Below are 27,593 nucleotides of genomic sequence, written 5' to 3' on the forward strand. Positions count from 1 at the left end.
AATACTAGTCATTAATATGTTGATGTTACTGAGGACACATTGTAATACTAGTCACTATGATGTTACTGAGGACACATTGTAATACTAGTCACTATGATGTTATTGAGGACACATTGTAATACTAGTCATTAAGATGTTACTGAGGACACATTGTAATACTAGTCATTAAGATGTTACTGAGGAGACATTGTAATACTAGTCACTATGATGTTACTGAGGACACATTGTAATACTAGTCATTAAGATGTTACTGAGGACACATTGTAATACTAGTCACTATGATGTTACTGAGGACACATTGTAATACTAGTCACTATGATGTTACTGAGGACACATTGTAATACTAGTCACTATGATGTTACTGAGGACACATTGTAATACTAGTCACTATGATGTTACTGAGGACACATTGTAATACTAGTCATTAAGATGTTACTGAGGACCCATTGTAATACTAGTCACTATGATGTTACTGAGGACACATTGTAATACTAGTCACTATGATGTTACTGAGGACACATTGTAATACTAGTCATTAATATGTTGATGTTACTGAGGACACATTTTAATACTAGTCATTAAGATGTTGATGTTACTGAGGACACATTTTAATACTAGTCATTAATATGTTGATGTTATTGAGGACACATTTTAATACTAGTCATTAATATGTTGATGTTATTGAGGACACATTTTAATACTAGTCATTAATATGTTGATGTTACTGAGGACACATTTTAATACTAGTCATTAATATGTTCATGTTATTGAGGACACATTTTAATACTAGTCATTAATATGTTGATGTTACTGAGGACACATTTTAATACTAGTCATTAAGATGTTGATGTTACTGAGGACACATTTTAATACTAGTCATTAATATGTTGATGTTACTGAGGACACATTTTAATACTAGTCATTAAGATGTTGATGTTACTGAGGACACATTTTAATACTAGTCATTAAGATGTTGATGTTACTGAGGACACATTGTAATACTAGTCATTAAGATGTTGATATTCATTTTGTATTCATCTTTAGAGGCCCATATCACACCTTAGAAAGCACGAGTGTCATATTTTGACAGCAGAAACTGCCCGTCATAATTTCACCCCCCTACCTCCCTAACTAAGTATTGGACAGTATTAAGCTACTAATATAGACTGAAGTAATTCAGTATTCCGATATTAACCTGCAGGCCGCATTTAGTGAAGGTGAGGGTTGATGCTAGGTGATTGATAAATGAAGGGTGGTGGTCTTACAAGGTGAAGCTCTCGTTCCACGTGGGGTTGAGGCAACACTTGATGGTCTTGGTTTTCTGCTTGCTCTCGCTCTTGGGGTCTGGGATGAGCTTGAGCTTGACGTAGGGGTCCGACAGGCCATTGGGGTCCATGGGCACCAGGTTCTTAGCTTCTCTGACTGGAGGGGAGACAGAGACATGGGCACCAGGTTCTTAGCTTCTCTGACTGGAGGGGAGACAGAGACATGGGGACCAGGTTCTTAGCTTCTCTGACTGGAGGGGAGACAGAGACAGAGACATGGGCACCAGGTTCTTAGCTTCTCTGACTGGAGGGGAGACAAAGACATGGGGACCAGGTTCTTAGCTTCTCTGACTGGAAGGGAGACAGAGACATGGGGACCAGGTTCTTAGCTTCTCTGACTGGAGGGGAGACAGAGACATGGGCACCAGGTTCTTAGCTTCTCTGACTGGAGGGGAGACAGAGACATGGGGACCAGGTTCTTAGCTTCTCTGACTGGAGGGGAGACGAAGACATGGGGACCAGGTTCTTAGCTTCTCTGACTGGAGGGGAGACAGAGACATGGGCACCAGGTTCTTAGCTAGCTAGACAGACAGACAGACAGACAGGGATAAATTGCTGCCATTTTGTCCCAGAGGTTTTGTGATCTACCCTCTCAGTTGCAACGTAACGTGGCTCTGTTGTTTATACAGTATTCATTGAAGGTTGTGATTTGATTTGTTCCACTTTTGTGAATATGTAAATGTGTGTTTTTTTTCATGCATGCCTATAAAGCTCCTTTGAATTGAAGTGAGAGACAGAGAGACAGATGCAAGTAGTGATTTCAGCCCGGTTGTCACGGCCCTGCAGCTTGACAACTCTGTACAATTGTATCATTTGTTATCTGTCAATACATAATTATAAATTATATATAATATAATATTTATTATAAAAATAAAAATAAAGTTCTGCCAAAGCCACAGTGCAGTAACTGTATACCCAAATAATTTAACCCATTCAGACCTGAGAACTGATTCAACAAATTTTGACATGTTTTCTTAAAAACCTAAAAAAATATATACTTTTTGAAAGTATATATTTTTCCTGGCCGCGCGTTGTTCTGAAAGGGGGCGGGACTGCGAGAGTCAACTGGACCACCGTTTTCTGTCCTAATTCTGAGTAAAATCCCTTAACAGCACAGTTTAGTTTCTGTTCCACAATCAATCTATTACACACACACACACACACACACACACACACACACACACACACACACACACACACACACAGCTATAGGGAAAGAAAGAAAGAGAGAGAAAGAAAAAAAACACACACCCATGGACATTCGTCCATGTTCTCAATTTGGGTCAATCGTTGGACCATTGATCAGATAATGGCCTTCTTCCTGTTTCACTGTCACCTCCCCTTTAATACTATACCGAGAGAGAGAGAGAGAGAGAGAGAGAGAGAGAGAGAGAGAGAGAGAGAGAGAGAGAGAGAGAGAGAGAGAGAGAGTGTGAGAGAGATAGAGAGAGACACAGACAGACAGACAGACAGACAGACAGACAGACAGACAGACAGACAGACAGACAGACAGACAGACAGACAGACAGACAGACAGACAGACAGACAGACAGACAGACAGACAGAGGCGTGTCTTACTCTTGACGGTCAGGGTGTCTGAGTGGATGTTGGCGGTGATGGATATGCGTCCTCTCCTCTCGGTGTGGTCCGTACCGCACAGACTGGGAACATTGGCCACGCACCGCTTATGAATGTTCATCATACAATCTATGGAGAGATAGATACACAAACCATGAATATTCATCATGCAATCTATGGAGAGAGACACAAACCATGAATATTCATCATGCAATCTATGGGGAGAGATATGAAACCATCAATATTCATCATACTATCTATAGGGAGAGATATGAAATCATGAATATTCATCATACTATCTATAGGGAGAGATATGAAACCATGAATATTCATCATACTATCTATAGGGAGAGATATGAAACCATGAATATTCATCATAGTCTACACAGAGAAAGAGTCATTTCTCATCACCAAGCCTATTAGGAGACATCGTAACAACTAAAAGGCAGTAGCAATAGTTCAGCACAGGCTAACATAGATTTGTTCTATTTTTTTTTAGAAAGAGAGTTGTAAGATAAAACAATAAAGTTAAAAAAAAGACATTAAAGACGTATTTGGCCTGGATGGCTATTTGTTAAAAGAAGTCAAAAACGTGACAAATTGAGACAAAACAAGTAACATAACATAATAACATCGTTGTTATCATTGGGGTCTATTGAGCAGAAATCATACATAGATCATTGATCATACATGGGCAACCTTCACTTAATGTGGCCCTCAGGTAAATATCGGAATACTGCTATATTATTGATTTCAGCTGTTACATTGATTGATATGTTTATTGACAATGTTTACATGTAGAAAAATGCACATAGTTATACATCACCATCAAAAGGATAAATGCAAGAAAGCCAGCGGCTTATTTCCATTGCAGTCCCTTAGTTAAAAATGAAACACAACAATGAATGTGTGAGTGTATGAGTGTTATATAATAATTATGTTATTATTATTTTTTGGGAGTGTGTTTCTCGTGTGAGTGCGTATGTGTGCGTGTGCCTATTATTTAATTACATGGCCCGCTTTAATTACTTCAGTGGAAGATCTGAAAGATCCGTTTAGTTGAATGGCCATAGAGAGACTGTGTACCAATTTGCTTGATGCCGTCGTAATGACTGATTTTACACTTGCTGAAAATAGCCGATCTACAAGCTCACAACGCGTATAGATCTGCTATTTTCAGCATGCAACAAAGTGTAAAATGACTTATACTGGATCTCTTGTCCACTAGTCCCTTCCTAACATTTTAGTCTAGTTTTTATCTGTTGACGAAACTGTCAATACATTTTGTCTTAGTTTTAGTCATCATAGCTTAGTTTTCAGTTAGTTTCCATTAAGTTTTCGTCAGTGGAAAAAGGTAGTCGACGAACATCTTTCGTCTTAGTCGACGAAGACAACACTGCACTAAGGATTACTGGACACTTAAGATTAGCCAAATTGTCAAGGAAGATCATGGGTATGTCTACACCATTGCATTGCATTGCATTGCATTGCATTGCATTTACTGTGTATGCTGCAGTGCCGGTCCTTGGGGTCCAAGACAAATTTCTCCTTCGGGAGACAAAATAAAAAAAACCTTGAAGCTTGAACACACGGACGGACGGGCGGAGTGCAAAACATAATTTTGCGCATATAGAGCCCACTCTGCTACACATAGACCCCATGGCAAGTAATATGAGATCAATACAATATAAGTAGGACAATGAGCTACAATGTGTTATTTAGTCCGGAGTTGTCCTTTTTGGCGGGAACCCCTTTTGGTGTTTCAAGCATTATGTTATACTTTATCTATTGAAAAATATAGCAGATCTACAAGCTCATAGCACGGCACCAAGTGCCGTGCTACGAGCTTGTAGGTCTGCTATTTATTTTAAATCGTGAAAATGTGGTGCAAATCTTTGTTCTTTCAGAGAGAACGTTTTTAACTCAAATCTTTGCTTCTGAGGGGTTCCTGGAATAACATATTTCCAGATGGGGTCGGTGGCCAGTTACATATCATTTTTGGGGTCCTTGACATGAAATATTGAGCACCACTGATACAGAAACATGAGGTATTTCAGAAAACTGTCAGGATTTAGAAGACTGGCCTAAATGGGTTAACCACTGTAACCTCCTTCATAGCCAGTCTACTCTGGAGGTACAGTATGTATTACAATATCACACACATGAGGGAAAGTGGATTACATTTTGTTCACTGCATGTCATGACTCTGTCTGACCACTAGATGTCAGGCTGCTACAGTGTATATATCATCATCATCATTTTTCCACTGGTCAAGATCATGGATTTCACAATGCCACGCCAGACCTCCCGGTCCAAGACAGATTTTGCGCTCTCATTAGAAGGCGGATGTAAGTGCCATCCAACCGTTTCTCTAGTTTCTTTGAAAGTGTCCATGTCTCGGAGCCATAGAGTAGAATCGGCTCAATGGTAGTCCTAAATATTTGTACTTTTAACACAGGAGTCAACACACACACACACACACACACACACACACACACACACACACACACCCTTTTTTTTTTACTATTTTGAAAGACGTTTTTGAACTAGCCAATCTACATTGACACATTGTGAGCTTTATAGACTGGCCACTCAAAAATCTTTAGCAAAATAGTAAAAACAAAAAAGGCAAAGAAGTTTATGGATAAGGGATTTAGCGGTGACAAAGATGGAGCCCTATCTCATTAGCTCCTCCTCAGGGAGACCGTTTGCGTAGCGTAAAAAATTAGCAGCTTTAGCAGTAATGAATCCTCTGGGATTTACTACAAATCCCATAATTCACTATGCAAATGCCATAAGTCCACACAGAGCAGTCCTGCATGGCCCCCTCTGGGAATCACTACAAATCCCATGAGCCTCTAGTCTAATGGGTCAATGCCAAGCCCCCAAGTGAGGCTTTCCAGCGTTTAAGCACTCGGCCCTATAGGGTTACACTACTATCTATAGCGAACTTCGCAACATTCGACGCAGCAACTTGCACACTCCAGCGTGCACGGTATATAGTGTCTCTCGTGGCTCCAGACGTTCGCTATACCGAGCTGGTTGCCAGAGTTGGTTTTCAGGCTGTATCAGAATATGAAAATACCCCGCCCGGGTCCAGCCTGGGGTCCACCTATGCTTTCTATGGCATTTAGACACAGCTGCACGTCATGATACTAATTAATTAGAGCGACAGAGAGAGAGTGTGTGTACGTGTGTGGCTGTGTGCGTCAATTTAACAAAGGTGCAGACGATCAGAAATCAGCAGACAGTGACCGACGTTTGCGCTACTCTATGCCGAATTGAAGTGGAGTCGGTCCAATACTTTTTTTCTCTCCCTGGAAATAAAAACGTCTGGGTTTCCGAGGCTAGGGGTTAAGAGTCTTGCTCAGGGACACACATTGGCACGTTGCTGGCCTGGCCTGGAATCGTACCTGGGACAACCAGGGGCTCTGCATGGCTCCGCAGGCAGGCTAGACTCAGCTATGGCCGCCTCTCTAGTCTAATGGGTCAGTGCAGAGCAGTCCTGTGGGGCCCCCCTCTGGGAATCACTACAAATCCCATGAGCCTCTAGTCTAATGGGTCAGTGCAGAGCAGTCCTGCATGGCCCCCCTCTGGGAATCACTACAAATCCCATGAGCCTCTAGTCTAATGGGTCAGTGCAGAGCAGTCCTGCATGGCCCCCCTCTGGGAATCACTACAAATCCCATGAGCCTCTAGTCTAATGGGTCAGTGCAGAGCAGTCCTGCATGGCCCCCCTCTGGGAATCACTACAAATCCCATGAGCCTCTAGTCTAATGGGTCAGTGCAGAGCAGTGCTGCATGGCCCCCCTCTGGGAATCACTACAAATCCCATGAGCCTCTAGTCTAATGGGTCAGTGCAGAGCAGTGCTGCATGGCCCCTCTCTGGGAATCACTACAAATCCCATGAGCCTCTAGTCTAATGGGTCAGTGCAGAGCAGTGCTGCATGGCCCCTCTCTGGGAATCACTACAAATCCCATGAGCTCGAGTCTAGTCTAATGGGTCAATGCAGAGCAGTGCTGCATGGCCCGGCTCTGGGAATCACTACAAATCCCATGAGCCTCTAGTCTAATGGGTCAATGCAGAGCATGCAGTCCTGCATGGCCCGGCTCCTCTGGGAATCACTACAAATCCCATGATTCACTACAAATCCCATAAGTCCCTGCTGAAGTAGGCCAACACAGAGCAGTTAAAACACAGTACCCTGCCAGGTAGTAATTTATTTATTTATTTCGCCCCTGCCGATGTCTTCCCATTCTGATCTTTTTGCTTGAGGTTGAAAATTACCCCAGAACGTTAACTAGAACTGAAAGCCGTCTATGTTAAATCTCTCTCTATGTTTGTTTTTTTTATTCACCAGAAACATACTTTTTGTAAGCGTGATCAGCGACACAACTCAATGTCTGCCAAGGACTGAATTGACTGATTTTTTAGCAACTCCCACAGCGCCAACGACGCCTTTATCGCCTTTTTCAAACGTGTATAACATTGGGCAAAAAAATAAAATAAAATAAAATTGTATAAATGTATAGAGACTGGCGCTTAGGGACTTTTTGGCACTTCTTAGAAGCGATGGATGAGTTAAGTTATCGGCCGTGAAGTCCTGCACACTGTCTTCACTTATATCAGTAGTTTATTGCGACCAAGGGTCGCATTTACTATGAAATCTTACATTTTTGTCCGTCACTCAAAATCCCCATACATGGGAAAGTTTGTCCGCCACTCAAAATCCCCATACATGGGGAAAGCCCCCATATATGGTGCCCATGGCTCGTGACATCATGAGGACATCGTCAGGAATGGAGATCCCTGATGTCATAGTAAATGCGACCTGCTGTCGCAATTGACCACATTTGCAGACCCCCATCTTGCCATCAGAGTTTGGAAGCACTCTTTTTGAGTAAAGCAACCTCCTGCTGCCTCCTGCGTTATGTGCAAATTCAATACAGGTGGTAGGCAGGTGGCAGTTGAGTGATATCATAACGAGCACTTCCAAACTGCAACGCTTAGAAAAATAATCACCTGCGAGGACAGAAAGTAGCTCATGACATGTCTACGGTGGATTTTTATGAAACAAACACTTTGAGGATAAAAAGAGAATAATTAAAGCTTTCCGTACAGCTGCAATGTTGGTGAGTTTGACGTTGTTTAACCCATTCTGACCGGGCACCCATTTTGGTGTTAGCATCATGTTATGCTTTAGCTATTGAAAAATAGCAGATCTACAAGCTCATATCGCGCCACCGAGTGGCGCGATACGAGCTTGTAGGTCTGCTATTTTTGAAAAATCGAAGAACGACTGACATTTTTCTAGAATCTGATCTCAGGTCAGAATGGATTAATCAGACTAGTGTGTGTCCAGTGGAAACCTCGTATGAATCTGATCTCAGGTCAGAATGGGTTAATACAATCAGATAGGACTTTTCTGTTTGGATGAATGGGCTGCCTATGGCAAGTTGCACCTTGTTAGCACCTTTCCATTAACTCATATGGTCCATAAGATACAGTAGCTGCAGTGGTTCAGTAGTGGTTCAGAGCAGTGTTGTTTTTGGCAGCAAATTTCTATTTTAGTTTAGTCTTTAGTCTTTGGACTGAAACTTCATTTAGTTTTAGTCACATTTAGTCAAATTTTATTCACCGCACAGATGGGAGCTCGAAGCGGGAGCCCCTTTTGGAGTACTGTTGTAATGTAATGTTGTACTTTAGCTGTTGAAAAATAGAAGATCTACAAGCTCAGTCATATAGCGCTATGAACTATGAACTAGGTCTGCTATTTTAGAAAAATCGTGAAAATGTGACGCAAATCTTCGCTTCTGGTGAGGTCCCTGGAACAACATATTTTCAGATGGGGGTCGGCGGCCAATTACATATATTTTTGGGGCTCCTTGACATGAAAATGTTTGAGAATTGATCTCGTCCTTCCCAATACGAGACGAGTTCCGGTATTCCTTCATGATGTGCTGAATAAAATCCTTTGTATGCATAGCAGCCATTCAGGATCATGTGACAGTGTTTCAGTGAGCTGATTGGTTGAGGGAAGGACCGGTAGTCTGGCATTTACTGTGAATGTGTCCTTAATGAATGACACACGCACGAAGGCACACACACACACACACACACACACACACACACACACACACACACACGCACACGCACACGTACATGCACAGTGTTGTGCTCCACTATACTCACGGTCACATTTCATGCCCTGGTGGAGCAGCCCGTACAGCAGAGAGCCACAGTGGTCGCAGAATGTTGGACTGGAGTACGTATGAACCTTGAACCTGTGTTTACTGCGAGGGTCCTGGAGATGAGAGGAGACATAGGGTTTAATACATGTAGAGAGAGAGGAGAGGAGAGGAGAGGAGAGGAGAGGAGAGGAGAGGAGAGGAGAGGAGAGGAGAGGAGAGGAGAGGAGAGGAGAGGAGAGGAGAGGAGATATATCTGTCCTGGTTGCAGCCGCTAGAGGTGACATCTACACATCCTACAAATTGTCTCCTATGAGTGGGCGGAGCCGTCAGACAGCAAACCTCGTGAACGTCCTACGGTTAGGTTCTAGATCCCGGGAGAGTTTGTTGCTGGGACAGATAGAGGCCGATAATAAAGTCGATTTTCTCCTGATTGGTCTCTCCAAAAAAAAGCCATTTTAGTATGAAAATCTTGGGAATATATTATGTGACGATAGGGTCCAATATTTTGTTCAGTGAATTAACTTCAAGCTACTTCCCGTCTCCTATAAAAGTATCGTGCCTACTTTACGCAGATACAGAAAGTAAACCGGAGCTAGATTGTAAACTGGTAAATAGTGCATTTATCAGTGTTAGATTTTTTCACAATATTTTGATTTAGACTTAGTCTTTTGAATAACACACCATTTAGTCTTAGTCCTATTTAGTCTTCTGAAAAACACTTAGTCTTTAGTCTTAGTCGACAAAATTAACACTGTCCAAGGCGCTTTACATAGATAATGCATTGCATTCACCCATTCACATTCACACAAACACACACACACACACACATTTACACAGATTTGCATAGATAGTGCATTACATTCACCCATTCACACACACATTCATACACGTTTACATAGATTGTGCATTACATTCACCCATTCACACACATTCATACACCTTTACATAGATTGTGCATTACATTCACACACGCGCACACACACACACACACACACACACACACACACACACACACACACACACAGATTGTGCATTATATTCATGCATTCACACAGCACACACACATGCATACAGCTTTACATACATTGTGCATTACATTCACCCATTCACACACAAATTCATACAGCTTTACATAGATTGTGTATTACATTCACCCATTCACACACACACACACATGCATACAGCTTTACATAGATTGTGCATTACATTCACCCATTCACACACACATGCATACAGCTTTACATAGATTGTGCATTACATTCACCCATTCACACACATTCACACACCGATGGCGGAGGAAACCATGCAAGGCACCAACCTTAGCAATTAGAGGTTCAGAGCAGTGTTTTTTTGGCAGCAAAGTCATAGTCTTTGGAATAAAACTTCATTTAGTTTTATAGTGTATGTCATTGTGTAATTAAGTGAACGTTTCGTGAAGATTCTTGTAAACCATGTTTTTTCTGTTCTATGGACCCTAGAGGACACAAAAAAAACGGTTTACATTTTTTTTTCGCGCCCTAACAATATTTTATCACCATGCCAATACATGGCAATGTGTAGCAATATTCCGTGTCTGTCTGTATTTCTGTCGACATCATTTCTCCAAATCTGCCAGGCCGATTTACACCAAATGTGGTCCAGGCGTGTATGATGTGCTCTGGAAGACCCCATAAAAATTTCACCACGATCGGCCCATAGGTGGCGCTACAGCACCAAATTCAAAACAAAAATTCATGATTATTCACAAACTACTCGTCCAATATCAATGACATTGGCTAGGTTGTTGTACCATGGGCTGAAGCACAAGCCCAGAAAGTTTGACCACAATCCACCAATAGGTGGCGCTACAACAACAGATTCAATATGCAATTTCACAAGGTGCATAAGCTATACCTGACCAATTTTCCACAAAAACCTTGAATAATCAGTAACGGACAGTTTTACTTAAAATCAAAGGGTTTATTTACGAACGTGACATGCTCAACTGTACAAAGAATCACTGTAGGTATCATCGTCATCACTCTCAGCATCATCTTTTGTATGATTATCACATGAACCCTCAGCAGCCTCACATTTGCAGAGCTCTGTGCATGGAAGGTTATTACTGTTGCAAGAACAGCGGCCGCTACACTTGCTGGCAACACATGCACACTTGACGAGTTCAACAACGGCCTCTGGTGTAGGTGGAACCTTTGAGACTACAGGGACACACCTTCCATCATCTTGTTGCTTCCATCCTAAAGAAAGTGGATCTAAAACCTGTGGATGGATGAGGGCCAACACCAAGTTCAGCAAGTGCATGGAGAACATCATCACCAGTCTTCATGAACGATTTGAAGCAGGAAGATTGACCTTTTCCTCGGATGTGACCAGTGGTATCGCAACCAGTGAGCGTGAGGAATCCTGGCAATGCGGCTGCTCGTTTGGGGCCAATGGCCGTGTAGATTGGTCTGAGTTTTATCGTCCGTCTTTGATCTCCTGTGCCCATGATGATTGCACTCTCTGGTTGAAGGTCTGGTAACCTTCGAAGGGCAAGTACCAAAACATCAGTGTCACATGAGTATATATGTGGCGTTTTACCTAAACGACTCACTGCTGCGGCATACATAACCAGTAACGTATCCGCCTCTTCTTGTGTACTTGTGATGTTCACCATTTTTGTGTTTGTGGACATGACACCCTTGTGTGTGTGTGTGTGTGTGTGTGTGTGTGTGTGTGTGTTGTGATTGGTAGCTTGCAAAGATCAACAGCTTTTTGTGCAAGGTAGAGGACGAGGTTGGCCTTGGTTTCCTTGCTTCCGAGGAAAGCCTTGAAGTCTTTGACTGGTGTGTTATCCTCTATTTTACAGAGATGTCTTGTTCTGTCCTTCATGGAGTTTGTCACTGTATAGTTTTCAAATAGCAAGTATAGATCTGTGTAGCCTTGCGCCTTTATGTCAACACTCCGAGTGAAACATTCTGCAAGAGTTACGAGGGAGCAGAGCACTGAACTTTTGTGAATGAGAGGGTCAGAGGGGAAAAGAACATGTGGGACAAAATGACGAAGCTGAAGTATCTGACCTGGAAAGATGGATGCAAAACTATCAAGCTTAAGGCATCATCTGAAATAGTCAGCTTGAAAGCAACAAACTCCTTGTTTGTTTGCTTGCTTCTCGTTGCCAAGTCCTCAAGAGAACTGGACCTGCAGAACATTGTGGGAACACACAAATTTGCTGATCACAATGCCAGCTTAATGAAGTCTGATGGTTCTCTGTTGCAGACTACAGCCAAGTCTGCCCTCATCCATGAATTGGAAGGAGTGGTTTCAGAGATGGAATCTAATGAAGAATCCATAGACATGCAGAGTAGCCCATCTGCAGAAGTGTTGACCAGTATCTTGATTGACGGCATGGCTGTCGTGCAGGAGATGGTTGTTCGGAAAGGTGAAATAGTAAAACGAGCAGCCGCATTGCCAGGATTCCACACACTCACTGGTTGCGATACCACTGGTCACATCCGAGGAAAAGGTAAATCTTCCTGCTTCAAATCGTTCATGAAGACTGGTGATGATGTTCTCCATGCACTTGCTGAACTTGGTGTTGGCCCTCATCCATCCTTGGAGGTGTTAGCTGGGTGTGAAAAGTTTGTGTGTCAGCTTTTCAAACCTGGGTATGAATCAGCTGAAGTACTTTGGTGGCACATATTTAAACAGCTCAAGGGCAATCAGGGTGTTGAAAAGATATGTCCAACGCAAGGGTCCATCGTCGAACACATTCTGCGAGCACATTGGCAAGCCAATGTATGGGCACAAGACATCGTTGCTGAGCCACAGGTTTTAGATCCACTTTCTTTAGGATGGAAGCAACAAGATGATGGAAGGTGTGTCCCTGTAGTCTCAAAGGTTCCACCTGCACCAGAGGCCGTTGTTGAACTCGTCAAGTGTGCATGTGTTGCCAGCAAGTGTAGCGGCCGCTGTTCTTGCAACAGTAATAACCTTCCATGCACAGAGCTCTGCAAATGTGAGGCTGCTGAGGGTTCATGTGATAATCATACAAAAGATGATGCTGAGAGTGATGACGATGATACCTACAGTGATTCTTTGTACAGTTGAGCATGTCACGTTCGTAAATAAACCCTTTGATTTGAAATAAAACTGTCCGTTACTGATTATTCAAGGTTTTTGTGGAAAATTGGTCAGGTAGCTTATGCACCTTGTGAAATTGCATATTGAATCTGTTGTTGTAGCGCCACCTATTGGTGGATTGTGGTCAAACTTTCTGGGCTTGTGCTTCAGCCCATGGTACAACAACCTAGCCAATATCATTGAAATTGGACAAGTAGTTTGTGAATAATCATGAAATTTCGTTTTGAATTTGGTGCTGTAGCGCCACCTATGGGCCGATCGTGGTGAAATTTATATGGGGTCTTCCAGAGCACATCATACACTCCTGGACCACATTTGGTGTAAATCGGCCTGGCAGATTTGGAGAAATGATGTCGACAGAAATACAGACAGACACGGAATATTGCTACACATTGCCATGTATTGGCATGGTGATAAAATATTGTTAGGGCGCGAAAAAAAATGTAAACCGTTTTTTTTGTGTCCTCTAGGGTCCATAGAACAGAAAAAACATGGTTTACAAGAATCTTCACGAAACGTTCACTTAACTGGATTCTGCTACATAACTACATACACTATTAGTCATATTTTAGTCACCTGGAATGATTTTAGTGTTAGTCTAGTTTTAGTCGACTAAATATCATAAGTTTTGAATCAACTAAATGTACAGTTGATTTAGTCGACTAAAATGTATTTCGGTGGGCCTTGATGCCGTCGTAATGACTGATTTGACTTGTAGATCGGCTATTTTCAGCATGCAACCAAGTGTAAAATGTACTAGACTACCGGTCTGACTCTGCATTTGCTTGTTAACCTGCACCCTGGTACACAGTAAGTGAGCACATACTCTGAACTTTTCTATACATTTCCTTTCTTTACTATCTGTTTTTTTTTTAGGTATAGTTTTTTATTTCTTGACGAAATTGTCAATATATTTAGTCTAATAGTTTTAGTCGTCATAGCTTAGTATTCATTTAGCTTAAAGGCGCAGTGAAACGGAAATGGTGAACAACATGAAAATGGTGTTTCCACATGAAACACCGGTCTGAAGTTTCTGAACCAATCAGAGTGTCGCATCCCTTCAGGCGATGGGACGGTAGCTAGGGACGGTAGCTATGCTATGCGCTACAGCGTGGTATGTGTTTGTTTACAAATCAGACGGTCGCCCAGCACAACCAGTTTACTGTTATGTGGCTTATTTCTACCCTATAATGTTTTCAGAAACATATTTTAGCGTGATGATTAAGTTGAAACCGAGTAATACACTGTCTGAATGTTATCTTGAATGGAAATAAAAACGGAGTAATCTGTAATCAGAAGCAGCTGTGTTGCATGGATGCGCAGACATGGGGAATTAAACTGGTGAGCTTCATTTTTATTGGCTTTTATCGATGTGTATCTCTACACGTCATCACGCAGCACGTTTTCGTTTTAATAAATAAATAATACAATCGTTTTTATGGACCTTTGATATAAAAACACACAGAAATGAGAATTTTCCCATTTTTTTGGCATCCATTGTTAGGTATGCCCATATGATGACCACGGATATGGTCTAAAAGTGTGAAAAACTTATTTTTCATTTCACTGCGCCTTTAATTGTATTCAGTTTTCGCCAGTGAAAAAAGTTAGTCGACGAACATTTTTCGTCATAGTTTTAGTCGATGAAAACGACACCGGTTCAGAGTCTTGCTGCCACTTGAACTTGGGAACGTTGCTTGGGGTTCCCATCAGGCCACTCTGCCGGCCACTCTACCGCTGAGCCACTGTTCCAATCAGGCCACTCTGCCGGCCACTCTACCCCTGAGCCACTGTTCCCATCAGGCCACTCTGCCGGCCACTCTACCCCTGAGCCACTGTTCCCATCAGGCCACTCTGCCGGCCACTCTACCCCTGAGCCACTGTTCCAATCAGGCCACTCTACCCCTGAGCCACTGTTCCAATCAGGCCACTCTACCCCTGAGCCACTGTTCCAATCAGGCCACTCTACCCCTGAGCCACTGTTCCAATCAGGTCACTCTACCCCTGAGCCACTGTTCCCATCAGGCCACTCTGCCGGCCACTCTACCCCTGAGCCACTGTTCCAATCAGGCCACTCTACCCCTGAGCCACTGTTCCAATCAGGCCACTCTACCCCTGAGCCACTGTTCCAATCAAGCCACTCTACCGCTGAGCCACTGTTCCCATCAGGCCACTCTGCCGGCCACTCTACCCCTGAGCCACTGTTCCAATCAGGCCACTCTACCGCTGAGCCACTGTTCCCATCAGGCCACTCTGCCGGCCTCTCTACCCCTGAGCCACTGTTCCAATCAGGCCTCTCTGCCGGCCACTCTACCGCTGAGCCACTGTTCCCATCAGGCCACTCTACTGCTGAGCCACTGTTCCAATCAGGTCACTCTACCCCTGAGCCACTGTTCCCATCAGGCCACTCTACCCCTGAGACACTGTTCCCATCAGGCCACTCTGCTGGCCTCTCTACCCCTGAGCCACTGTTCCAATCAGGCCTCTCTGCCGGCCACTCTACCACTGAGCCACTGTTCCCATCAGGCCACTCTACCGCTGAGCCACTGTTCCAATCAGGTCACTCTACCCCTGAGCCACTGTTCCCATCAGGCCACTCTACCCCTGAGACACTGTTCCAAGCAGGTCACTCTGCTGGCCTCTCTACCCCTGAGCCACTGTTCCAATCAGGCCACTCTGCTGGCCTCTCTACCCCTGAGACACTGTTCCAATCAGGCCACTCTACCCCTGAGCCACTGTTCCAATCAGGCCACTCTGCTGGCCTCTCTACCCCTAAACCACTGTTCCCATCAGGCCACTCTGCTGGCCTCTCTACCCCTGAGCCACTGTTCCAATCAGGTCACTCTACCCCTGAGCCACTGTTCCAATCAGGTCACTCTACCCCTGAGCCACTGTTCCAATCAGGTCACTCTACCCATGAGCCACTGTTCCAATCAGGTCACTCTACCCCTGAGCCACTGTTCCCATCAGGCCACTCTGCTGGCCTCTCTACCCCTGAGCCACTGTTCCCATCAGGCCACTCTGCTGGCCTCTCTACCCCTGAGCCACTGTTCCAATCAGGTCACTCTACCCCTGAGACACTGTTCCAATCAGGTCACTCTACCCCTGAGCCACTGTTCCAATCAGGTCACTCTACCCCTGAGCCACTGTTCCAATCAGGTCACTCTACCCCTGAGCCACTGTTCCAATCAGGTCACTCTACCCATGAGCCACTGTTCCAATCAGGTCACTCTACCCATGAGCCACTGTTCCAATCAGGTCACTCTACCCATGAGCCACTGTTCCAATCAGGTCACTCTACCCATGAGCCACTGTTGCAATCAGGCCACTCTGCTGGCCTCTCTACTCCTGAGACACTGTTCCCATCAGGCCACTCTGCCGGCCACTCCCCCTACCCCTGAGCCACTGTCGCCCTGCGCTGCTATTTCTATTTCCGTCTTATGGGTGAAGAGGGGAGATGAGGGCAGGACAGAGATGTCAATCATCCACTGCATGACATCAGAGCTGCAGACAGCAGTGTCCCCTAAATGTTATCTTTTTTTCTGTAGACGTGACATTTATTTAACCAGGAGCCCCATTTTAGATTCTGAACCTCAGAGAATCTGGGGCTGGGCCAAGACTTCACACAACGCAGCATGAAGTGTGGTGGAAAAAGTACTCACATTTTCTACTTAGTAAAAATATCAATACTGTCTGCAATGTAAATTGTTCGGAAGCATATCTATTCTCTCTTAAATTGTGAATTGAGTTTCTCGGTGAAAGTATATGTAGGAATGGAGAGGGTCCAAAGTTTTAAAGTTTTAAAAAGTGAAATATCTATGACAAAACATTTCAAATATTCATGTACACCTGCACAATTCCACAGTAAGCTGAACACGTCAAAGTTTGAATGGAGTCTCTAAGTGAAAGCGTGTATAGGAGTTGTTATGTGCCAAACCTTTGGTCTTAACCCATTTTGGGCGGGAAGCCCTTTTGGTGTTTTAAGCATTGTCCCTGGAACAACATATTTTCAGATGGCGGATATAGAAACATGAGGTTTTTCAGTATTTAGAAGACATTTTGTAGAATCGAGCTCAGGTCTAAATGGCCTTAAGATATTACAGCGACCGGGGTCACGGTGGCACAGTCGGTATAGTGCTGTCGCCTCACAGCTAGAAGGTCCTGGGTTTGATAGTGCCCATACCCGAGGCGGGGTTGGCGAAAGGGCCTTTCTGTGTGGAGTTTGTATGTTCTCCCTGTGTCCCCTAAGGTAGGTATCATCACAAAAAACATGCAGTAATCCTGGTCTCTAAACTACTACAACAGCCGGGGAGCCTGATGGAGGGGAAAGGAACTGGTCGGAATAACGTGTTCCTTCTATGCACATGCTACGTCCAACCAGGGAAACTCCCCCCCTGTCAGGTGAAAAGAAGCAGCTTGGACTCCTCATGCATAGAAGGAAGCATGAGGTCAGTCCACTGCCTCCCCAGGTTGGCAGAGGAAGTGTAGCACCCAGGATTACATTAGATAATTGACACTGGGTGAAGAACTGGGTTACAAAATCGTGGGATAAAATAATATATATATTACAGCGACCGATATTGCAGCAACCCCACAATCAGACGTTGATTCATGTAAAATGGCCTTGTAAATACAAAAGGTACCAATGTTCCATTCTGCCATTTTGCAAGGATGACCAATCTTCTCATATAATCAGAAAGAATTGTGTGCGTGAGTGCGTGCGTGTGTGTGCGTGCGTGCATATGTGCGTGCGTATGAGCATGCGTATGTACAGTATGTGCGTGCGAGTTTGAGATAAATACTGTGACATTTTGAAGGAAGATTGCGTGTTGCAGAGAATCACCATAATCATCTACGGATAAAAAAAATGCTGCATGAACCAATCCTTCACTTGTTGCACACAGAGAAACTGCTTCTATTTCTGTAAAACGTCACCCTCAGTGGTTTTGTAAGACCCTCAGTATGATAACGCTCTAGTCTCTGTAGACAGCCCTGTATCCCCACGCCTCCGGCCCTCCGTGTTTAATCATCATGATCCAACGTATCAAAGGCTGTGGATAAAAGTCCAAACGGTGCAGCCCGGGACTCTTTGGAGTGAATAGCGTTAATCAGTATAATTTATACAGTAGTGCCTCCTCCTTTGTACCACAGAGAGTACTGTGACAGTCTGCTGATTCATAGTCTGTGTGCACGGCACGTGTGTGTGTGTGGCATGCGTGCGTGTGCATATAGGGAGAAGCCCTAATTACGGAGAAGCTCTATTTTGTGCAATGGTGTCGTACAAAAATAGCAAAACACAGCCCATCTACAAACTCACCACGATGCAACAAATTGTGAGCTTAAGATCTGCGAGATTAGTGGGGAATGTTGGGCAGGTGGAGTGGGTTCGGAGGGTCTACATCCTCCCGGTGGGGGCTCCTCACTGGCAGGTGAGTCAGTAGGATACAACTGTATACGTCCTCCCGGTGGGGGCTCCTCACTGGCAGGTGAGTCAGTAGGATACAACAGCAGTAGTCTTGCGTAGCCAGACAACTATTCCATAATCTCTGAATGCTATATAGAGTCTTGGAACTATACACCTCCCCAAATCAGAGTAAGGAAGGTGCCATTTCTGTTCGCAAAAATATATTTTTTTCATTTCCATTTCTGCTAAGCAGCAAGCTATATATGCTTAGATGATTTTGATATATTAGGATAACATTGTGTGACTGTAAGTGGGGAGGAGGCTCCACTTCCGCTTAAAATTGTACTGATGATCAGAGCTTCCGTTGCTCCATGACAGAGGCAGAGGCATTTGGAAATTGCTTCACACAGGCAACGCGAGTGATTGGCATAACGAAGGGGTAAAATAATTGGCTACAACAAATGCTGCACCCCTACAGCGAAATATGACGAGTTTGTGTGTGTGTGTGTGTGTGTGTGTGTGTGTGTTTGTCTGTGTGCGTGCGTGCGTGCGTGCGTGTGTGTGTGTGTGTGTGTGTGTGCTCATTGACGAAAGCGGCATCTCAGTGACATTTTTGGTGATCAGCAAAAAGCACAGATCGTGTGTGTGTGTGTGTGTGTGTGTGTGTGTGTGTGTGTGTGTGTGTGTGTGTATGGGTAATTAATAACATGAGGAGAGAGGGCCAGAAGGATGACCAATCATTGACTGGAAAACAATAAAATACATGAGTGCACGCACGCACACAGTGTAGCTGAATGCTGACGTCGTCATCTTTAATAACAGCTAAATCATCAGCACAACATTTAATCACTGACAGAGAAGTCAATATTTAACCTCCACTAACAACACACACACACACACACACACACACACACACACACACACACACACACACACACACACACACACACACACACACACACACACACACACACACACACTTTTTAGTTACACTTGTGTTTTTGCTACAATAGAGAGACTTTGAGAGGTTTAAGTGGAGCACGTTGATGTTGTCTGTTTAAAGCCACAGTAGTTATGGCTCCAGGTGACACATTCTGTGTCTTTTGGTGTCATGTTCAGCAACTACAGATGAAATAATGAGAATCGTGATCTTAATGCTTGTGAAGGAAAAATCGAGATTCACATTAAGAGCAAGAATCGTGCAGCTCTACCTGGGGAGGCCTGTTTTTGCCCCCCCCCCCCACCTCCCGAAAGTTTGAATACAATCCATAGCCAGATGCTCCAATAATCGGCCATCGGATTTAAGCTCATTAAAGCTGGGCTGTGGCCTGAGTCCAATGCATTCTGGACTTTGTCACGGTCCGCTATGCTCTTTGCCAATAGAAAGAAGTCTATGTAGAAGAGCCGCCATTGGACTGAAGCCCCATGAAGTGACTCGGTCTTACTCTATGGCTCTGGTTACACCACTCTGTAGCGCCCTGCGTTGAAGCACAGTGTTGTCTTGTTACGCCACTCAAGACTGAGTGACAACTCATCACTTTAAAACGCAGACGCTGCTCATTCGGACCGACACACACTTCCTGGTCAGCAGTATAGTTACATAATGTACAACAACAATGTGTCCAAATGTAAAGCACTCACATAGATCATGTTACACTGGTCGGTGGATGACTATGGTATTTTGGTTACCTGTCTAAATCCCTAAAACACCTCCGTTACAATAATAAAACCAATCACAAGTCCACGTGCCATTGTCTTTAAGAGATCCCTTATCCGTTGCCCGTTAGTGCTATATCGCTTCATAGCCTTACGGTCTATAGCCCATGGAAGAGTGTTGCGTTGCTGCACTCGTGCCGTTCTTTTTTTCTCTCCCACCCCACAGAGCCAAGAACACTCGTCTTTTCATTGAGTCACAACTCGCTCAAATCTCACTCATAAAAAAAAAATCAAAGTTCTGTGTAAACTATGGAATTAGGGCTTTCATTTGGTTGTGCTTGTATGCCGTCTCTACGGAATGGTATGAAGCGAAAAGGAAAGTTCGGTAAATACATCGTTTTAAAACCCATTTGCTGCTGATAAACTGAGGGCCGGGCTACACTTGGCAATAACTTATTTGACTATACAATTATATAAACACAATGGACACAAGGAACTTAAGTGGCAGGCACTCGCTTCTGCTGATTATAGGAAAATTACAAAGAGATGCGTAGGAGAATAAGGAGAGATGACGCAGCCTGCACTAGCGGACATCTCCATGCAGGCGCACGGTGCCCCGTGTGCGCCGCTCTTTACCTAACTAATTTGGCATTACGGGTGCTTTGAAACTATCGCTTTCCCAAATGTGTGTGACCAAAATAGCAATTTAGGGGAAAGCGTGCCAACACGCCCATGGCCACACCTCTAGGCGCAAATACCGGTGTCTGCAAAAAGGATAGCGGGTGACCCTTGACCCAAATAACAATAAGGGCAGCGGCTGAATTGCGGGCCACGTCGCGGGTAAAGTCGGCGACGAAATTGGAGCCCTGAGACCGACCTAGTGTGTGTGTGCGTGCTTGCGTGTGTGTGTGTGTGTGTGTGTGTACACTTACATCAGAGGCGGGTCCCTTGTCCGCTCCAGGACAGGAGAAGGTGACGAACTCATGACAGCGTTTGTGGACCACGAAACAGCACACTGTGGAGACAGAGGAGAGGATCAACACCACCTCAACGCTTCACTTTTGTAGTTTTGTAGTTGTGTTTATATGACAAAACATCACTTGGTCACTCGCTACAACTATTTGGGTAAAGCAGTAGTTCTTAAACAGTTTTGACCCCCAAACTGTTATTTATATGGCTGCGGACCACTTTCCTAAATGAATGTGTGCCAGGGAACCCCATCTGAGAATAATGTGTGCCAGGGACCCCCATCTGAGAATAATGTGTGCCATGGACCGCCAGAAGAGAAGATGTGTTAAAATAACGTTTTCTTTCAAAAAATGTTCCAAAATATGTTCTTAAAATAAACATCTCCAACCACCGGTACAGAGACAGGTGCTGGTCCACGCTACATGTACCACTGGTACAGAGACAGGTGCTGGTCCACGCTACATGTACCACTGGTACAGAGACAGGTGCTGGTCCACGCTACATGTACCACTGGTACAGAGACAGGTGCTGGTCCACGCTACATGTACCACTGGTACAGAGACAGGTGCTGGTCCACGCTACATGTACCACTGGTACAGAGACAGGTGATGGTCCACGCTACATGTACCACTGGTACAGAGACAGGTGCTGGTCCACGCTACATATAAATATAAAGATCGGATCGGGAAAGATCGGTATCGGCATGTCTCAAAATCAAATGATCGGAATCGGATCGGGAGCAAAAAAACGTGATCGGGACATCCCTAGTATACCTACCCTAGGGGACACGGGGAGAACATGCAAACTCCAACCCCGCCTAGGGTATGGGCACTGATGACGCGGAGGAAAGAACACGCCCCCAGCAGCGCCCACAGCGTCCCCAGCGGGAATGGAACCCATGAGGAACTTCTAGCTGTGAGGCACTACAGACTGTGCCTCCGTGACCCCCCATCCCTAGCCCTGTTAGACGCAACAAGCTTCTAGTTTTATAATCTGTGGTATCAGAGAAAGGTTGGGACACCCCCTGGTGTAGTACATTGTTACAGGAACAGACTCCCACATTCTCAGCTGATACCGGCATTAAGCCTTTCCGACCTACTTACTTACCTAACCTGAACCTTAACCCCCTGACTAGACACACACACGGAGTGGTAAAAGCCTGGTAATTGAGGATGTGCAAAAACTACACCAGCGCATGACCGCACACGCACACACGCACACGCACACACACGCGTTGAACTTGACAGTCATGATTCGTTAATTATTCACAGGCTCATTACGTATTCATGAGGCTGTGCGCAACTGGTGCCATTTCCCTCGAGTTCCACTGTCACAACACACTGTGTGTGCGTGTGCGCGTGCTGTGTGGGCGTGTGTGTGTGTGTGTGTGTGTGTGTGTCCTTGATTCCCATTCCATTGAACCACATTCAACTTGGTGCCATTAAAGGCAAAAATATTACAATTACAACTAACCAAATTATTTTAAATAGACTGTATGCCTACGCTGAAATCGACACTGAAGGTGGTTGCACACGTCCTAGACTCTTCTCCCTTCCCTAAAACACCCTGGACAATGCTCCACACGTCCTAGACTCTTCTCCCTTCCCTAAAACACCCGACAACGCTCAACACGTCCTAAACTCTTCTCCCTTCCCTAAAACACCCTGGACAACGTTCCACACGTCCAAGACTCTTCTCCCTTCTCTAAAACACCCTGGACAACGCTCCACAAGTCCTAGACTCTTCTCCCTTCCCTAAAACACCCTGGACAACGCTCCACAAGTCCAAGACTCTTCTCCCTTCTGGTTCACAAACGTATGCAAAGGCTAAAACTTAATTTAGAAGTAGACATGTCCTGTAGTTTGTATCCTTTCAATGTACCACATATTATCTATTATCTATCTATTATGTATATCTATCTATATCTATAGATTGCTATTTCTAGGAATGGTGGTTGTACACAAATAGATACATCTGTAAACGAATAAAAAACATTAACATCTAAATATAGCTGCAGAAAAAGACAGAACATAATGTAACATAATAATGGCTGAACATTCACTGAATGAATCTACATGACATCAAAAATACTCTTATGTAACATTAATATAACACACACACATAATAACGCACGCATAATCACACAGAGAAGCATACAGACTACAAACATACAGATAGACAATACAGAGAGAGAGAGAGAGAGAGAGATATGTAGGGATGACACATAGGGAGGTGTGTGGGCGAGTGGGGGGAGGAGAGGGCTCGGGGGGGGGGGGGGGGGGGGGGGTTGGGGACACAGCTGGGTTTGAGGCTGTGTGTGTGGGAGGAGAACTGAATTTATTTACTGTCACTGAGGGACGAGAGAGAGAGAGAGGTACAGATCAGAGTGAGAACATTCAAATGTGAGAAGACATGTAAGAGCTACACTAAATGCTATGACACACACACACACACACACACACACACACACACACACACACACGCAGCAGTGACCTGTCATCGGTCTGTCGCCTAGCAACCGCGACCGGGCCCTAAAGATGCACCCACCCGCCCCTCCCCCCCACATACGTTCTGTTGACAGACAGCCTCGGTGACCAATCATAACCAGAGATAACCACACCGTCATAGCTATACCATACCGTCAATCCTATTGGCTGAGCTGCATGCAGTATAGGGGATGTGGCCGTTGTTTACGATATGGGACTGTGTGTGATTTCACATTCACCTTATTGTCACGAGATACTTTTATTTTTTTTATTTTCTCTTCTTCACTGTAATTGGAGGCTATCTGGTATTTTTGAGGGGCGCTAGCCCCTCCTATATACAGGTTTAATGTTTGTTTTATAAACGCCATTGGCAATGAAGGGAACATTTACGTCATCTTGTCCCTAACATCAAACACAGTAAAGAGAACTTAATATTTGGTTTCGACACCGTTTGTTTTACATCAACATTACATCACCTAATCATAGCATGATAAGAGCGCCACTCACTTCACACAGGTGTGATTTTTATTTATTTTATTTCCTTTTATGCAATTAGGGCTGTACGATTATGAAATTATGACCAATATCCAGATCTCAGATTATTTGCAGGGTCATATCTGCTGATATTATACAGATTATGCTGCCTTCAAACATTATAGAGAGAGCATGGGGCATGACATCAGATGCCTATATCACTGTACTGTAATGTGATATTATTTAAAAAAGGCATAAATGGACTGCACGCCTCTATTTCCAAGTGACAATGACAAGCATACAGCTTTCCTATTTGCAATTGTAGCAGGCTATATGCGTAAGGGGCTTAATCATTCACCATATAAATAAGTGCTTCGACAGTTCAGATAAAAGCGAGATCATTTTCGGGGGTCGGGAGGACGGGACCGCGGCGTGCGTCGCCAACACATACCAGCACACATGCAAGCGGCAAGCCTTCATTCATATGTTTATGATTCGTTCATCAATGATCAAATCACTACTCTCATGCAGGCATCACTCACCCACAGACAGGATTTATCACAGCAGTGCGCAGTGTCACGCCTTCGCCGTGCACTGCGCACGAATGGGTAAAATTAGTAGGCCAGCCTACAAACGTATTCCATTCATGGCGATGTGATGTCGATGTGTCATGTAGGTGCGTGCGTGCATGACAGCAAGGCAAGCGAGGTGAGAGGGAAACAGACAGGGTAGGCCTACAACTTTATTTAATTCATGCAGGTGTTCGTTCTTTATTTATTTAACAACACACCAGTTAGTTGGGCTTGCAAGTTGCGTGTGCGTGCTGTGCGTGTGCGTCTGTGTGTGTGTGTGAGAGAGGGGCGTGAGGCGGGCAGCAAGGCACGGGAGAAACATATTCTTTCCTGTAACCATGGTTTCAGGAAACGTATTGCCGTTGTTCATGTCGCAAAAACGAGGGCGAGGCTTGATTTCATAGGGCGTGCCAGATAGATTTCAGCCGTCACATTTATTAACGTCAGAACGAAATTAAGGAAGGATCAGCTGTTTGCGATCACTTTATAAATGCCGTGGGCCCGTGGTGACGTGGGTGTGCTACTACACTCGATTGATAAATGAGGGCCTATAACATTACACCCTTCCTCACCCAGGAATCAGCCAATCAACCCTTCCTCACCCAGGAGTCAGCCAATCAACCCTTCCTCACCCAGGAGTCAGCCAATCAGACCCTTCCTCACCCAGGAGTCAGCCAATCAACCCTTCCTCACCCAGGAGTCAGCCAATCAGACCCTTCCTCACCCAGGAGTCAGCTAATCAGACCCTTCCTCGCCCAGGAGTCAGCCAATCAGACCCTTCCTCGCCCAGGAGTCAGCGCAGCTCCTTATCCACAATAGTTACAATAGTCATGTAAAAACATGACTATTGTAACTCTCTCCTTACTGGCCTATACCGGTATGTGCACTTAAGCCTCTCCAACTGCCCAAATGCAGCTCACTTGGTCTTCAACCAGACCCTCCCGAGCACTCAGATCAGCCGACACAGGGAAGCTAAAAACGCCGGGACAACGCTTCACACTTCTCCCTTCCGGCTCCAAAACTATGGAATTCACTTTGCGTCAGAAGTGCAGACTCACTCCCCAGTCGTCCAACGTAGTCTGTACTGGACGTCTGCACTTAGTGTGGATGGTATGGTGACATCATCATGCATATAACCCCCTATAAAACAAATTGCTCAATACTGACAGCCGGTCAGCAAGTGGATTCATGAATGTATTTATTATAGACAATATTTTAGGCCAATAAAAAAAACTATATACCAAATTTCCCACTCCACAACCCCAAAATAAAAGGTAGTGGGTCGCACAACCCCCCCTCGCCTGTCATTACACAGCACTCGGGTGACTCTGTGGAATTGTGTCCTGTTTCCATTCCGCTGCTGTCGGCCAGAAACCTCTCATCTACAAATGTTAACTTTATTTTATTTTCAGTCCGTAAATAAGTACGTATTTAAGTAAACGAATGCCCCTATAGCTAGGCCGCTACTTGATCAAACACTACATTGTCACACTATAGCAGTGGTTTTCAACCAGTGGTCCTTGAGGGGGTTCCAGGTGGTCCCCAGCTAAATGATGAAGTTGGTAACCAAATGGACCCTTATAGGTTTTTAACTCTTGAGAGCGTATAAAATGAAACCAAATGGACCCGTACGGGTCCATTTGGTTTCATTTTACGCTCTCAAGAGTTACATTATTGTTACACATCTGCATTACTTATTTTACAAGAAGTCTACACAATTAGAGGATGTAGAAGAATTGTTATTTTGATAAACGTGGAATTGTAGAAAAACGACGGTTAAATAATGGTAACGTTTTGGACATGAGGTTTCCATCTGACAGAGACCATATTTATAACAATGTATTTGGGCCAGTATACTCTGATCCAGTATCTATTTATCTAGGTCCTTAAGCCATTTTTACCTGGGAACAATTCTACAAATGTCTTCTAAATCCTGACAATTTTCTGAAAAAACCTCTATGTCAGTGGTTCTCAAACATTTTCATGTCAAGAACCCGCAAAATATATGTAATTGGCCGCCGACCCCCATCTGAACATATGTTGTTCCAGGGACACCCCCCCAGAAGCAAAGATTTGAGTTAAAAATGCTCACACTGAAAGAATATATATACAGTACTCAAAAGATTTATGCCACATTTTCACGATTTCTTCAAAAAATAGCAGACCTACAAGCTCGTATGATAATAATAATGCTTAAAACACCAAAAGGGGTTCCCGCCCAAAATGGGTTAAAGCCGGACTCACATGCACTGCAAGATAATGGTGGTTTTGGGGTCAGAAACAGGCCTGCAGTCCTGAGTGTCAGAGAGAGGGAGGTGTTCTGCACCACAGCCTAGATACAGAGTCTCAGGCATGACCATCCTCTAGTGCACGCACATGGGCAACTGGCGGCCCGGGGGCCACATGCGGCCCCGCCACCATGACTTAAATGTCAGGTTAATATGGTAGTGATTTCAGCCGTTACAATTCCAAATATGCAAACATGACCCGCTTTAATAGTAGTATTCAAATGTTATTGTCTTTCATTTTATGTCCAATGTATTTGTATTTAGTTCATAAAGTTAACATAACTATATAACTAAATGCATTTGAAATGAAATACAAAAGGTTATGTTTCAGGATTCCAATTTAAACATAGCAATACATAATTCAGGATTTCAATTCAAATATAGCAAAATATATCAGCTATTTTTGCTACAACAGTAATATGCAACGTGGCCCTCTGGAGTGAGTGGAACTATAGTGGCCCTCTGGAGTGAGTGTGGAACTATAGTGGCCCTCTGGAGTGAGTGTGGAACTATAGTGGCCCTCTGGA

At 44.3% G+C, this 27,593-nt stretch overlaps 1 protein-coding gene across 3 annotated transcripts in view; it reads right to left on the bottom strand.

Moving 5' to 3' along the window:
• The window catches only part of LOC308313075 (protein kinase C beta type-like), a 62,896-nt gene that overhangs the window by 18,689 nt on the left and 16,614 nt on the right, over positions 1-27,593 (bottom strand). For all 3 annotated transcript variants that reach the window (XM_080759976.1, XM_080759977.1, XM_080759978.1), the window contains exons 3-6: positions 21,210-21,292; positions 9,097-9,208; positions 2,904-3,032; positions 1,266-1,422 (exon numbers count right to left, since the gene is read on the bottom strand). In XM_080759976.1, coding sequence (XP_080616102.1) covers positions 1,266-1,422; positions 2,904-3,032; positions 9,097-9,208; positions 21,210-21,292 — 481 coding nt within the window. The remainder of the gene's footprint in view (positions 1-1,265; positions 1,423-2,903; positions 3,033-9,096; positions 9,209-21,209; positions 21,293-27,593) is intronic.

The sequence above is a fragment of the Protomyctophum bolini genome, assembly GCF_963924005.1.
Source record: "Protomyctophum bolini genome assembly, chromosome: 3".
Taxonomy (NCBI): Eukaryota; Metazoa; Chordata; class Actinopteri; order Myctophiformes; family Myctophidae; genus Protomyctophum; species Protomyctophum bolini.